This window comes from Neomonachus schauinslandi, chromosome 3, assembly GCF_002201575.2.
Source record: "Neomonachus schauinslandi chromosome 3, ASM220157v2, whole genome shotgun sequence".
Lineage (NCBI taxonomy): Eukaryota > Metazoa > Chordata > Mammalia > Carnivora > Phocidae > Neomonachus > Neomonachus schauinslandi.
In genome coordinates, this window is record NC_058405.1 from 58,906,545 (window position 1) to 58,922,835 (window position 16,291).

General features: G+C 36.0%; 1 protein-coding gene across 2 annotated transcripts in view; it reads right to left on the bottom strand.

Moving 5' to 3' along the window:
• The window catches only part of CAB39L (calcium binding protein 39 like), a 92,505-nt gene that overhangs the window by 45,282 nt on the left and 30,932 nt on the right, over window positions 1-16,291 (bottom strand). For both annotated transcript variants that reach the window (XM_021689442.2, XM_021689441.2), the window contains 2 exons: window positions 7,654-7,795; window positions 4,015-4,179 (listed from right to left, as the gene is read on the bottom strand). In XM_021689442.2, coding sequence (XP_021545117.1) covers window positions 4,015-4,179; window positions 7,654-7,764 — 276 coding nt within the window. In that variant the 5' untranslated portion in view covers window positions 7,765-7,795. The remainder of the gene's footprint in view (window positions 1-4,014; window positions 4,180-7,653; window positions 7,796-16,291) is intronic.

Genomic DNA, 16,291 nt, shown 5'->3' on the forward strand with positions numbered 1-16,291 from the left:
GCCTGTTCATGGTCTTGCCTCCTGCAACCAGTTATTTCCTCAACATTCTGTTTATCCCAAGTGTAGAAAACTGCCCCTTCTCCTTCACTAACATATACTATTAGTACATAGTTCTTTTATCAAAGGTTTAAGGGTAACAAAGAGTAATTATAGTACAGTGCAGAAACAATCTCAAATTGAATTCTACGTATTATTATTAAAGGCTTATCAGTATTCCTCTTTTTAAAAAAGATTTATTTATTCATTTAAGAGAGAGAGCTTGAGTAGGGGGAGGGGCAGAGGGAGAGCGAGATAAGCAGACTCCCTGCTGAGCAGGGAGCCAGATTCAGGGCTCCATCCCAGGACCCTGAGATCATGACCTGAGCCAAAATCAAGAGTCTGAAGCTCAACCAACTAAGCCACCTACGCGCCCCGGTTCGTCAGCATTCCTGATCATCTTTCTCCTTAAGCCCCTTCCTCTGTCATGGTTCTGGAGTCTCTTTCCCTCACTCCAAAACTTTCTCCTATTTTTCTTCTATTTCCTACTCCTACTGATCTTAGCCAGAGAGAGGGCATTTCTCAAATTTCTGTTACTTGGTTCTGCAAAGGGAATCTAAGCTCTTCTCTTTCAGTCTTTCTCTTCCAGACACTGCTTAGAGACCTAACCTCTATGACTAACAAAAAAAGCCCATCTAGGCATCTTCTAAACAAAAATTCATTTTTCTCTGTAAGGAATACTCCATCCTTTTAGGTTATCTGGCAAAAGCCACAGCCCAACCCTAAATAATAATTTTTTCTTCCTGTAATAAACATATACCAGAAATTTTAGTCAAATAACTGTTGTACTCTCCAACAAACCCCCAGGAGTGGCTATTCACTTACTAGAATGATTATTTATCACTATTGAATTATCTTCTAAACAATTTACTAATTCCTCAAGAAAAGTGGCTTATTGCTGTGTTCAGAACATCTTCCTTTGGTCTAATCTCCTTACTTCTGCTTCAATGTCTCATTCTCATGCCTACATTCATTCATTCATTCATTCAACCAACCAACCAGTGTACACGGCAGTAGGTGTGGGAAACGGGATCCTAGTACTCAAGATACTTTCAATTCAGAAGGGGCTGTACCAGTTCTGCCTATGAACCAAGACATGAGGAGGGCAGAGTTCTGTGTGATTAGACTGAACTCTAAAGTTAGGACAAATTTTATCAAGTTGTCACTATCTTATATGGATACTCTAGGCTTGAGATGGAAAGTTGCTGCTTGCAGGCTAACCATTAGGACCTCCAGTCCATAGAGACATATAGCACATTTCTGCAAGTAGGCTAATAATGCTAATAATGCTGCCTCTTTTCTGAAAATATTGTATATAGCCAATGGAATTGAAGTTTCCTCAACTTTAACTGCTTTCCATTTATTCATTCAACTAAGAAGTATTTATAAGGGTCTATTTTTTATGGGCTTGAGAAGGACAGCCACATCTACGAATATCACATTCATTTATAACTATGTTCTAGGCATCATGTTATTATCAATCCAATGAACAAAGTCAAGAACTGCCTGGTCAATTATACTTCAATAAAGTTGAAGAAAAAAAAAAAGAACTGTCTGTTCTTTTATTACCACAATAACAGATCTTCATAATGATAGTTGTGAGTCAATAGTAAAAAATTATATCTAGAATATTATTTTGGAGAGGGGCAAGTATATAATGTATTTTATAGAGAAAATGTAAAGTAATCCACAGAAGTAATGTATTTGTCTTTCTGCATTTGAAGAATTAATCTTTAGTTACATAGAAAATGAGAATATTCAGAAAGATACTTCTTTCCCCAAGGATTCTAGAGAGTAGAAGTTCACTCTACTTGATAACACGTAAGTCAACTTTTAGGCAATTGAATGTCTTAATTCAAAAATAATCTTTAAAGTGAATTTCCTGTCTAAATTTATTTATTTTCAGGATCCATGTAAAATAAGGGAAACTTGCATAAGTATTTCTTATTGTTCCTCTTTTGTTATTTAAGCCAATGCTAAGCAAAGTTGTAAGGTACCCAAAGTCTGTCTTGATATACTCCTATCTCCCTAATTCTTGGATAGCACCTTGGACGTACACTACTCTGTGGCTGCTCAAGACTTCCCCAGTTCACCGGACCCGATGACATCTCATGCCTAACTCATTCTTCAAAATATAACCATCCTTGGTCATATTCCTTCCAGCATCCAACTGCAAATTGGGCTAATCTCATAAACCAACTCAAGCTAACATATTAATTAATGATTATAATAGCTTAATACATTTCTGCTTTCAGGGAAATGTGCAAAACAATAGGAGATTTATAGAAATTTAATACCATAACCCAACAATAGGGAGTATTTTTCCCATTTATGGTCACCAACCAACTAAATCTAAAATTAAAGTAATAACAAAAAAAGTCAAGGGTTATAACAAAAATAAACCAGTTTACATCTAACTTTAGTTTGAGAAAGGGAGGAAAATGAGAATATACTACCTGACATTTGTGTATAGTCTACACATGTATTTACTGCTCTTATATAACATGTATTTTTTTATTCAGTTTAATATTTAAAACAGTGCTGTAAGTTCATACTTTTCCTATTTTAGAGATGACAAAAGTTAGTCTCAAAGAGGTTACATTACTGACTATCAAAGAGCACAGCAGGGACTCTAAACAATTCTAATCCCAAGTATTTTTCCACCATGCACAACTCCTTTAAGTGTTCGTATCTCATTTGAAACTGAATAAAAGAAACACGAAAATACACAGATGCAATGATAAAACTACACTTCATTCCACATATGGCCAGTTTAAAAAGTAAGGAATAAGATGGGGAGGGAGAGTGAGCGAGCCAGGTAAGAGGAAAAGTACGCAAAGAGATTACTGAGTAGAAATGTCAAAGATGGAAAAACAGGTCAAGGAGGGAAAGAAAGAAAGAAAAAGACAGGTGTGTCTGAAAGGAACGATGAGTTGAAGTCTGGACCCTCTGGGGTCCTCCACTTAGTGTTTGTGTCCAGCCAACACACCTGGCTTCACATCTCCAGAGCAGTCTTGCTCTTCATTCCTCCTCCTTGGCTCCAGTCAGCCAAAAATCTCCCCCCATTTAAGCCGTCCAGAGAACTGTGGGCTAGTATTTCCACAGATCCCCAGAGCCCTGACCTTATCTTGGTCCAATCGCTGTAATCACCATAATTAGTATTCCTTTCACTTCCCCGGTGATAAAACTAAAAGCTATTTCAGAAATCTGCATTTTCTTCCATCTCTGAGAATCAATGGAAACCCGAGCACTTAGTATGCCCATAGTAACAAAACAACGAACAAATCAAAACCAAGACTTCTATCACCGAAACAGCCAATGATCAAACGTGCCTTACATACATGCTGTTTACTGAAAAACCACTGTTCTCAGATATACCATAAATAATAAAATGCCTATACCTCTTCACCGCTCATATTTCTAAGTTTTTGTTTTATTTAGTTCACTTATTATTCAGGTAAGTTAGGTACAACTGCTTTCAAAATGAGATAATAATCTTACATTGCTAGCATTCAACAAACTTCCGAAATCATTAGTAAATGAACAGGCCTGAGAGACACTGAGTTTGAATCCCAGCTTAGGCTCTTAGCATCTGAGTGACTGCACAAATTACTTAATAGCTTTGACCTTTGGGTTCTTCATCTATAAAATGAGGCTAATCATATAGTACCAATCACAGAGGTAGTTTTAAGAAGGAAAGGAGATGAGTGCTTAGAACTGTAGGACATGTAGTAAGCACTCAATGTTATTTCTTATTATTACCATTATTATTATTAGCCACTAACCTTGCCACCTGAATGCAGGAAACTTAACCATGAGATACCTTTGTACTTTGTTAGAGAAGTTTGAGAAGTTTTAGAAAAATACTGGGTTTATATATAATAGATGAGCAGTAATATTAGAAACAAAGTCAAATATTTATGATCGTATACACTAAACTTGCAAAGCAGCAGCGTCATCCTTTTACAGAGGGTTTACCTCGAAGTCTATGAGCTGAAGGTCAGCAATCAGGGTCACCAGCAGCCCACTATTATAGAGCTCTTGTGCAAGCTGGGCCACAGCTTCTGTGGGGGGCTCCTTGTCATTTGTGCCGCACAGAATCTCTTTCATTGCTTGCAGTGATTTCGACACTTCCTCTGAAGCCTGGTGACCAAAAAATATGCTCACAGTGAAGAGGAATGAAAATTTTCAAGCCATAAACAAACAAAAAAACCCCACTTCTTGGATTCTGTTAATTTATGGTCAAAGAACCCTGTACAGTTACAAGCAAACAAAAAACTGTTTCACAGACATTGCTTTGTTTATTTTGGAAAATGTTGCAAAAATATATTTATAGAAAAAAATCTCTAGTATTTCTATTTGGTCAATATAATTGAAACACTCTTATTTTTTTAAAAATTATTATGTTACGTTAATCACTATCCATTATATCATTAGTTTTTGATGTAGTGTTCCATGATTCATCGTTTGTGCATAACACCCAGTGCTCCATGCAGAACGTGCCCTCCTCAATACCCATCACCAGGCTAACCCATCCTCCCACCCCCTCCCCTCTAGAACCCTCAGTATGTTTTTCAGAGTCCATCGTCTCTCACGGTTCATCTGAAACACTCTTCCTTTAAAACATACTCAGACATAGTCTAACCAATCTAGTCATTAACTATAAATTTTACTCTTTTTTTTTTTTACTCTTAAAAATTAAAATGACTGTTTTAAAAGACTTGTCAGTAGCTATGGGTTTTTATTAAAAGCATTTGTTAAGGTTTTTCAACAAATTCCTATTACTCTGATTTTTTAATGGACTATTAATAAAACTGAATTGTCAAAACACACAATCGAATCATCAAAACCCATTAAACTTTGTTAATCCACTTGTCTCTCCCACATAGTCATCACCTTTTTTTGCTCTCTATGAAACTTAAAAACAATGACAAAAAACTTCTCTATATTGTAAAGAGTAATAGGGAAATCCACAGAAGTAGAAAGTAAATGAGTGGGTGCTCAGGCCTGGGGAGGGGACAATGAGGAATGACTGCTAACCAGTACAGGGTTTCTTTTGGGGGTGGTGAAACTATTCTTGAATTAGATATTGGTGATGGTTGTAGAACCCTGTGAGAATACTAAAAATCAATGAATTGTACACTTTATTTTTTTAAATTTTTTTTAACATATAATGTATTATTTGCTTCAGGGGTACGGGTGTGTGAATTGTACACTTTAAAGAGGCGAATTATATGGGATGGAATTTGCTCAATAGATCTTTTTAAAATTAATACAGGAGAGCAAAAGAGAACAGGCCAAAAAGTTAACAATGTAATCTGCTGAATATTTTTAAAGAAATACAGTTTTATTACTTTCAAGTATAGTTCTATAATCATTATAACTGAAGAAGGGAATAAAGAGAATAAGGCAAATTAAATACAAATAATTCATAGTAGCATGACACTACTTTAAAAAAATAATTTCCAGATACATTTATGATCTGACTGAAAAAATCCTTAATTTATTAAAGGTTGGAAGTTTCTTCAAGGGTGAGATTTATCCACAGAAGAGTACTTTAAATTATATGTAGTTAACAACAATTATAAAGCAAATATCTGTGTGACCATAACACAGGTCAAGAACAGAATACTTTCAGGGTGCCTGGGTGGCTCAGTCGGTTAAGCGTCTGCCTTCGGCTCAGGTCATGATCCCAGGGTCCTGGGATCGAGCCCTGCATCAGGCTCCCTGCTCAGTGGGAAGCCTGCTTCTCCCTCTCCTGCTCCCCCTGCTTGTGTTCCCTCTCTCGCTGTCTCTCTCTGTCAAATAAATAAATAAAATCTTGAAAAAAAAAATACTTTCAGAAACCCTGAAGTCACCTGAATGCAACCTTTTCAACCTAGAAGTAAATATTTTTATGTTTTTGATGACAGTCATTTTTTTCACTTTTCTTTATAGTTTTCTTACCTGTGTTTGCATCCCCAAACGATATAGTGTAGCTCTGCCAATTTTGAACTTTTTGGAATAGTACCTGTGACCTTTTATGAGGTGCTTCCTTTTTTTTTTTAATTTTATTTTATTATGTTGTTAGTCACCATACAGTACATCGTTAGTTTTTGATGTAGTGTTCCATGATTCATTGTTTGCGTATAACACCCAGTGCTCCACGCAATACGTGCCCTGCTTAATACCCATCACCAGGCTAAACCATCCCCCCCACTCCCCTCCCCTCTAAAACCCTCAGTTTGTTTCTCTGAGTCCATAGTCTCTCATGGTTCATCTCCCCCTCCGATTTCCCCCCCTTCATTTTTCCCTTCCTACTATCTTCTTCTTCTTCTTCTTCTTCTTTTTTAACATATGCTGTATTATTTGTTTCAGAGGTACAGGTTTGTGATTCATCAGTCTTACACGATCAGCGCTCACCATAGCACATACCCTATGAGGTGCTTTCACTCAGTATTATATATATGAGATCCATCCATGCAGCTGCACGGAGGCAACAGTGTTTTAATTTTCATTGCTCTCAAGTATTCCATTGATGGCTGGACCACAGTTCATCAGTTCTACCTTTGATGGACATTTGGGTTGTTTCCATTGAGGGGTTATTATGAACAGTAACATATGAACACGCTTGTACATGCATCCTGGTACACAAGTGCAAGATTATCTCTAGAGTTTATATCTATGAGTAGAACTGCGGGGTTTTAGCACATGTACATCCTCATCTTTGACAGATGATACTAGCTGGTTTCCAAAGCAGTGACACCATTTATACTTTATCCCTCAGAGTGGAGGAAAGTTCTCATTGCTCTCCATTCTCGCCAACACTTAGTTTCATCCAACCTTTTTCATTTTTGCCAAGATAGTGGGTGTGTAATATGAATGTATATGGCTTTAATTGGCCTTTTCCTGACTACTCATGAAAATGAGTATCTTTTTACGTTTTTTTTTCTGTCTTTTGCCATTTAGATTTACTCTCTTATGAAGGTCATTTCTTCTTTCTAATTGAGCCAGTATTTGGTTCAATATTACAAGTACACAAGAATTAAAAATACACTTCTACATCCCTTACATGATGCAGGATAAAAAATAATATTTCTACATCCCTACAAGAATCCAAGATTGTTTATACACTGGGATAGAAAGATACCGTGAACTGAAGGATATTTATTTTATAGATCTCTTAAGAGAGAAATTGAATATATAAGATACAACATCCTATGGAAGGAATAAAATACTAAAAAAAACCTTACCTATGAGGAAATCCTGCTTAGTAGGACCTTTAAAAAATGTTAAAATGAGGTTGCACTGTCATAGAAACTATCAGGTGATCTTTAAATAAAAATGTTCTATCCTTCATATCAGTTTAACGTTTATACCAGTGTAACCCCTTAGATTTTTAAGCTCTGTAGTCTATAGAGGGATCCAAGTTTGGTCAGAGGCTCAAGACAGTGAACCAAGGGTTTAAGGCAAAAGATTCAACAATTGCATAAAACCTGAAATCCATTTACATGCATTTATAGAGACCTTATGTGCACATCACAGACCATATTTGGGATTCTTCATCAAGTTTTTACATTGGTTTTTGGTTTTGGAATATACGCATTTGAATAATAACATTAACATTTTAGTTCATACCTTGTCGGTTTTTTTGTCTTGCTTTTCCAAAATGGCCAAGTTGTCTTTTAGACCTTTCACAATTTCTGCTGGATTTTTGTGTGATTTACTAAACAAAGGCATTTTTTTCATCTATAGAAATCTCTTCTTCCGATACAGAATGCTAAAAACAAACAAACAAGAATCATAAATTTAACTTTTTAAAATTTTTTCTAAAGTTTTTATTTACATTCCAGTTAGTTAAAGTAAGTGTAATGTTAGTTTCCAGTGTATAATATAGTGATTCAACACTTCCATACAACACCCAGTGCTCATCACAAGTGCACTCCTTAATCCCCGTCACCTATTTCCCCCATCCCCCCACCCACCTCCCCTCTGGTAACCATCAGTTTGTTTTCTATAGTTAAGAGTCTGTCTCTTGGTTTGCCTCTCTCTCTCTCTCTCTCTTCTTTCCCCCTTTGCTCATTTGTTTTGTTTCTTAAATTCCACATATGAGTGAAATCATATGGTATTTGTCTTTCTCTGACTGACTTATTTCACTTAGTATAATACTCTCTAGCTCCAACCATGTTGCAGATGGCAAGATTTTCATTCTTTTTATGGCTGAATAATACTCCATTGTGTATATATACCACTTTATCCATTCATCAATTGATGGACACTTGGGCTGCTTCCATAATTTGGCTATTGTTGATAATGCTGCCATAAACATCGGGGTGCATGTATCCCTTTGAATCAGTCTTTTTGTATTCTTCGGGTAAGTACCTAGTAGTGTGACTGCTGGATTGTGGATAGTTCTATTTTCAACTTTGTGAGGAACCTCCGACCTGTTTTCCAGTGTGGCTATACCAGTTTGCAATGAATTTAACTCCTAACGTGATTAAACTGTTATACCAAAATGTCTTATATGTTTTCAATAACCTTAACTCAGTAATTTGAAACATTAATAGTGATCAAACTAAAATGAGTTTCATCACGTTTTACACCAAATTTAAATATATATAAATATTTTAAGACATATTTTAAAAACTTTGCCTAAAAGTTTTTACTCAAAGTTTAAAATTTTTTCTACAAATACAAGGATTAGAGAAAGAATCCATTTGGGAAAGGAGTACTTTTAGAGAATAAGCTTACATTTAAAACTAGAATTTTTAACCAATGAGAGTGATGCTGCTGCTGCTGACAACCTGACAATAACGATGGTGTTAGATAAACATGTAAGACAAAAGTGAGATTAGGACCCACATCCTGTGGTAAGGCAATATTTAATGCTACAATCACAAAATCGCAATGTAAAATTATTTAAAATCTCATCTGTTCTTTATTTACTCTTCAAACATTCAGCTGGCCATACTCACTGAGGAAATAAAGACTATCATGGCAGAGGGTGAGGAGAGTGAGGAAAAGGAGTGTTAATTCTTGTTTCTGAGAACATCTATCTACATAGAGCAGAGAAAGCTGAATGTGGCTGTCATTGCCCTACTGTAATGGAAGTATTTAGGGAGAAAATCATAATTGAAGTCTCTAGTTAGGAGAGTACTTTACAGTTATTGGCAAAAATATTTCAAACACTACAGAAACATGATATAATAAATCAAAGTCTTCCATTAACCAACTGCTCAGAGATAACAAATACATCAGTTTGGTATATGTTCCTCCTGAATTTTTTCACACATATAAAATTAGATATATTTTAAAAGAAAAATAGAATAATAGTAAACATAGTATTTTGTAACTTTTTCCCACTTTTTGTATCTTGAATACCATTCTGAGTATACGTTTAGATCTACTACAATAATTGTATACAATATAGTATTCTATTATACAGATACATCATATAATCATTATGTGGCAATTTCTTATTAAATTACTATATAATTTATTTTACCAATACCCTATTGATGGACATTTGGGTTAACTCCATTTTTTCTAATATTTTTCTGATTAACAATGATTCAATTAGTCAATGGAGAATATTTTACAAATGTGTATACACAAATGTGCACACTAGTGGATAGCAGCACTCTACCTAGCTATTCCTGTGGTATAACTATGGCTGTGGTTCTAAATCCCTAATCCCCCTAGATTCCTAGTTCCCAAACCTGGTTCCCTAGAACTTCTGTCATTCTGTGAGCTACCTTATATCCTTCCAATAGATTCCTTCAGTATTTGTTGTTTGTAATCAAGAATTCCAATAGGACATATATATGTTATGAAGTAGAAATCAAAATGGTTAATGTGAATTTTGATGATAAAACAAAAGACTCAAATTCTTGTTTTCAGAAGAAATGCTGTTTTCGATAGAGGTCCCTCAACTCCCCAGTGTGGGGAGACTAAGTGGGAGGTGAACTTGTCCACTCTCGGGGCAAGGATAAGTTTGAAAAACAAGTTAAGAGACTCCAGTCAGCCTCTAAAGTGGATACTGAAAGTTGACAGAGCATTCAAAGATAAAGCATGTGAAGATCACAATGATTCTCAGTGGGTAGTGTCAGGTGCAAAAAAAGAGAGTCGGAAGAACATTGTATCATGTACTGTTATAAAATTCAAGAATAAAATTATAAAGACACACTAGATTTTTCTTTAGTAGTCAGCCCTACACATAAATAAATGAAGGTAAAGTATATTTAAAAGTATATGTAATGTGGAAGCTAGGATGGGTGCTGAAACAATCATTAGATAGTTGGGCAGAGCAAGCAAACTGTTGCTTCTTACCTAAGTGATCTTGGGCACAGGATGTGATCCCCTTAAGGCTCTGTGATCCCATCTGTAAATGGAGACGATAACATCTCCCTCTCAGGGTTGTGAGGATTAAAGGTAAGTAGAGCACCTTGCACAGGGCCTTGTATAAGTAAAGTACTCTATAATGTTTAGCTGCTATTATTACAAAAAGTTCTATGATATAATGAATGAATTATTTCACAAAAGAGAAAGTCAGAGTAATTGAGACATGATATTGTCTTAATTAAGTGTCCTAGACACATCTGGTCCTTGAATCACTTACACATTTTTTCTTTAAAAAAATATACATTTATTCTTTGAAGGTTAAATATTTAATGTTCAAGTACTTAGCATTAGAAGTTTTTTTTAAAGGCTAAATGCATTTGTGTAATTGTTCTATTTTTTCACGTAGTTCTACTGCACTAAGGAAAAGATAATCGACTGAGAATTTCAACTAAATGCTCCCTGACATCAAAATAGAGTGCAAATAAGAATACGGTATCATATATATGATATGACATGATTTTTGTCCATTACCTATTGCTCTGCTCAGTTCTCACTGTATCAAGCTAATTCTAATGTTAATTCTGGTAATATCACAAATGTTTTCAGGACTCCCATGTTAACATGGTAGTTAGCCACCATTTCCCAGATTGCTGTCTCCCAGCTTTTTATTTGCCTGTTGATTTGTTCATTTATTCATTCACTTATTCATTGAACAAACAATCTGAGTAAGCACTAAGCACGGGCACCTTGCTAAATACTTGGGATAGAGCCATGAACAAGAAAAATACAATCCTTGCTCTTTGGAGCTTATTATTAAACAGAGAAAGTAAACATTTTGGGGGCAATGGGATTATATGGCAGAGGGAAAAACACACAGTATAATGCCTCTCAATACAGTACTCCTTTTTTGAATTTGTTATTTTCATATTTTAAGTGTATCTATTTACTATAATAACTATAATATAAAATTAGTTTAATAATTTTTAAAATTTCATAGATCGGGGCGCCTGGGTGGCTCAGTCGTTGGGCGTCTGCCTTCGGCTCGGGTCATGATCCCAGGGTCCTGGGATTGAGCCCCGCATCAGGCTCCCTGCTCTGCGGGAAGCCTGCTTCTCCCTCTTCTACTCCCCCTGCTTGTGTTCCCTCTCTCGCTGTGTCTCTCTCTGTCAAATAAATAAATAAAATCTTTAAAATAAATAAATAAATAAAATTTCATAGATCATTATTCTTCAATTCTGGGATCCATATTATGGGGGAAATCAAGACCTATATTTCAAAGTATGCAGTTCCAGCCCCTGATCCCCTATAAATTAAGGTGAAACTCTAACTGCTCTGTTCTCCTCGGACCATAACCAGCCCCACCCCACCCCCAGACTGAAAACATTCCTGCATTACCCTCAAACCCGGGGCTGCCCTTCCTACTTCCCTGGGCAACCATGCAGGACACTTGCATGTGCATCCACCCCAATCACATCATTTACTCCATTAGTCGTTTAAAAAATGAGCCAACTGGCACTCAGTACTACCTACTAAACAAATACAAGGTACTTAAACCCCCATCTGGTTCTGAGTTGGTAACTGACCACTGTGATTCAGAAATTATCACCCTTGTCTGGGTGTCATTTGTTCTATCTATAAATTGAGGGGATTCTCTTTTAAAAAAATCTAACTGTGAAGTCACCTAGTCATATCATTTAACTCATTTTTCCATTTCATTTATGAAGATATCAAAACAAATCTGTCAAATATTTTGAGAAAGTCCAGATACATTATATTTACGTTAATACTAGTTACCTTATTTTATTTATTGCATCCCCATGAACTTATTCTTTTATAACTGGAACTTTGTACTTTTTGACCCCCCTCACCCATTTCACCCACCCCCAACCCCTACCTCTGGCAACCACCCATCTGTTCTCTGTATCTATGAGCTTATTTTTTTTTAATTCCACTTATACGTGAGCTCATACCATATTTTTCTTTCTCTGTCTGACTTATTTCATTTAGCATAATGTCCTCAAGGTCCATCCATATTGACAAATGGCAAGATTTCATTCTTTTTTTATGGGTGAATTAGTATTTATCAGAGAATTGTACATATAGAGCACATTTTCTTTATCCATTCATCTATTCTTTTTTTTTAAGATTTTATTTATTTATTTGAGAGACAGAATGAGAGAGGGAGAGAGAGAGCATGAGAGGGGGAGGGTCAGAGGGAGAAGCAGACTCCCCGCCGAGCAGGGAGCCCGATGTGGGACTCGATCCCGGAACTCCAGGATCATGACCGGAGCTGAAGGCAGTCGCCTAACCAACTGAGCCACCCAGGCGCCCCTATCCATTCATCTATTGATTGGCATTTAGGTTCTTTCCATTTCTTGGTAAATAATACTGCAATGAACATGGGGGTGCATATATCTTTTCACATTAAAATTTTTGTTTTCTTCTGATAAATATCCAGAAGTAGAACTGCTGGATCATATGACAGTTCTATTATTAATTTTTCTGAGGAACCTCCATACTGTAAGGGTGGGTTCTTAAAGAAAGAGCATCACCCTTTGATATTAGCTAGGTTATATACAGTGAGCTCCAAATGAGTCATCACTGGTCCATATCCATTCTAAATCTTTAACTCCTACTATCATGGCCAAAGATAAAGTGCTTAAGGTAGAGACAAAAAGAATGGCAGAATCCTGAAAATGGTGCCTTCTGGGGATAAAAGGGTAGTAGGAATTTTTCCATAAAGTCTACTTCAGATTTTTTAGAATATACGTTATATTCAGTAAAGCAGGAAGCAGGGACAGGAGAAGATGGCATATTAAGTCCAAAAGACTGACACTAGAGGAATGCCTCTTAGAGACTGAAAACTATGTAGGCTGTGCACACCAACATGCCCTCTAGCGTAGCGCGGACAGTGGGCCATGCAGCAAACAAATGCCCAAGGCTGACACTACCCTGTTGTACTTTTCCATTTTCAAGCGTGAGTAAACAGAATAAACAACAAATAATATAGGTTCTATTTAAAAAAGAGAGAGAGAGAGAGTAGCCCAAGAAAGAGGAGAAATGCCCTGTGGACTTAGACAGGAAAGGTTGCTTTCAAAATTAGTTCTCTGTAAGAGACAGAACAGACATAACTGACAAAAAAAGAAAAGGACTTAAACTAAAAGCTGGCCCAGATAAAAGATCAAAAACCAATACTTATACACACATACACAGATAACACCCCAAATACAGCACGGTAATCCAAATCTTCATAGAGCAGAAATGACCCCATGGAAAATTGACTAAGGATAACTGAAAGGTAAAAAAATGAATCAGGCTACATTTATTCATTCAAAAAATATTTACTGAGCACCTATAAATATTTATATTACAGAGATATGGAAAAGATAAAGTTATCCTATAAAAACAGGTATCCCAACAATGGGAGGAGGTGGAGGAAGCCAACAATAAGAATGAAAAATCTAAAAAATGAAGCAGTAGCAACAAAGATGTAACAGCTTAAGCAGAAAAAAGATCTAAATCTAGTCACTTAAAGAGCTCTTCTAGTTGAGATTAATGGTGACCCCCCCCAAATTCAGTGTCTTGTGGCTTTTAAAAGAAACAAACATTATACTGTCAAAGCTCATTCCTCCAAAATGACCTTAACAACAACAAAGGATAAAAATCAAGTTGCCTTTGAACTTCCATAAAACTAAATGTCATCAGAACAAAGAGAAAACCTACAGAGTTCTGAAAGAGAGTCTATAGCCTCATAATTGAATCTCTAGCCAACATATTTATGTGTGAACAGATTATGTATGCTTACTAAAAATTTTATAAAAAGATGAGGTGGAATCAAGCCCACAAGAGTTCAAAAAATAAATCCTAAAAATCAGAAATAATTCTTGAAAGGAAGCCTTGATATTGTTGGTAGGACATGTGGGAGGGTGAGAATCTACAATTATCATTAATTCATAGGTGAATAAAAATAAGTAAAAATTCAAGTTAAAAAGGAAACCACCCCAAAAGTCTCCAAGAAAAGAAGGATGGAAATAATAGCAATAGAAGCAGAAATTAACTGAATCAGAAAAGTAAAAGAAAAAGAACATCTCTGGTAGCTATTTGGTCCCTGTTTCTCATGGTGATAGACCTGTCTGCTCTACTTCCCATCCCACCCGACCCAAAGGGTGAGAACATGACCCAGCCATAACCAGAGTATTCCTTCCACTGCCCTGGCTACAGCAGTTGGCTCACAAGTGGATTGTGACACCATCAAGCTAATCAAAATGCTTCAATAGGACTTTTCCCTTAGGTATTTTAATTTAATTAAAATATATGGGGCATATAGAAGAAGAAATAGAGAACAGCATAACAAGTTCCTGTGTATTTACCACGCAGGCCAAAACACAAAAAACAACCGAAGCAACCCCCTTGGTACATCTCCCTGATTCCATTCCCTCTGGCTCATACTGGTGGGAATATTACTTGGACATTAATTTAGAATATGGATCCAGAACCCTTAAATATTCACAACCTCTGATTTAGTAGTAATTCTTGTTTCTGGCAATCTGTCTTAACAAAATAAACTAAAATAAGGGTTATCTTTGTAACATTTTTAAAAACATTTTACCATCTCTGAAATTTAGGTGTTTCTTACAACTGAGGGGATTTTACCCTAGTTAGCAAGTTTTTTCTTTCTTTCTTCGTGCTATACAAAGTATATGACTTAGAGCCAATGGCTTCTTAGATTTGATGAAATGCAGTCTTTGGCTATGAAAATGTTTGCAAAGAATGTGAAATAAAATGGAAATGTTGTTAAAAACAGTACCCCATACTTATAGAACTATTTAAAAGCAAACAAAACACAAGTACACAAAACCTATGCATAGAAAAAATAATTTACAAAAGTTAATGGTGATTGTCTCTGGGTAACTGGCTTATGGATGTTAAATTTTCTTTTTCCTTCAAATTTCCTGTTTTTTTCCCAAACTTTGTTTAATAGGCCATGCAAATGCTTTTATAATGGAAACACCTTCTCATAAATATTTTTAATGACTAAACAACTGTGTTTTAAAGTTCAAACTGTGGAATATCTGATCACCATGTCTTTTCAAAGCATTAGTCAAACAAATATGATTTCTGTTACTTTGGCTATGAAATTTCATAAAGGGTAGAACTTGGCTCAGAATCTGGAGAGAAAGCCAAAAAAAAATTATTCAGCTCTGCTCCCAGGGAACTCAGGCCCTGTAGACTTTGTAGTAGATTTTGGCAGCATTCCCTTTTCTAATACACAGTAAAATATTTCATATTCCTAACTTATGTGTGAGCGTCATTAAAGATGGCCCAAATTCAATCACTCGAGTGAGTCATCTGAATGTGTTCAGTGACAAAAGTGCAGAGGAGTGTTTATAGGGGAAGAGGAAAGGGGAAGCTAGGAGAAATGGTCATTTGGGACATTCAATTCCCTTGTTTTTATTCCTTAAAATATTTAAAGGAAAATAAATGTCTATCTCTAAATGGCTAATGAGTATTTCCAGGCCTTTATGTTTAACCTCCAATTGTACTGTTCAAAAATAGTTCTAATTTCAAAGGTTTCCCACAGAAGTTTAAGAGAGTGAGCAATTTATCTCTGAAGCCAAGAAAAATATCAAGATTTCCATAGGTAAAACTATAAAAAGTAACCAAACTAGGGGTGCCTGGTTGGCTCAGTAGTTAAGCATCTGCCTTCAGCTCAGGTCATGATCCCAGGGTCCTGGGATCAAGCCCTGCATCAGGCTCCCTGCTTGGCAGGAAGCCTGCTTCTCCCTCCCCCACTCCCCCTGCTTGTGTTCCCTCTCTCGCTGTGTCTCTCTCTGTCAAAGAAATAAATAAAATCTTAAAAAAAAAAAAAAGTAACCAAACTTCTAACTCACTATAACAAAGCCAACTCAAAAATGAGCCTTCTTTCCTTCCACAT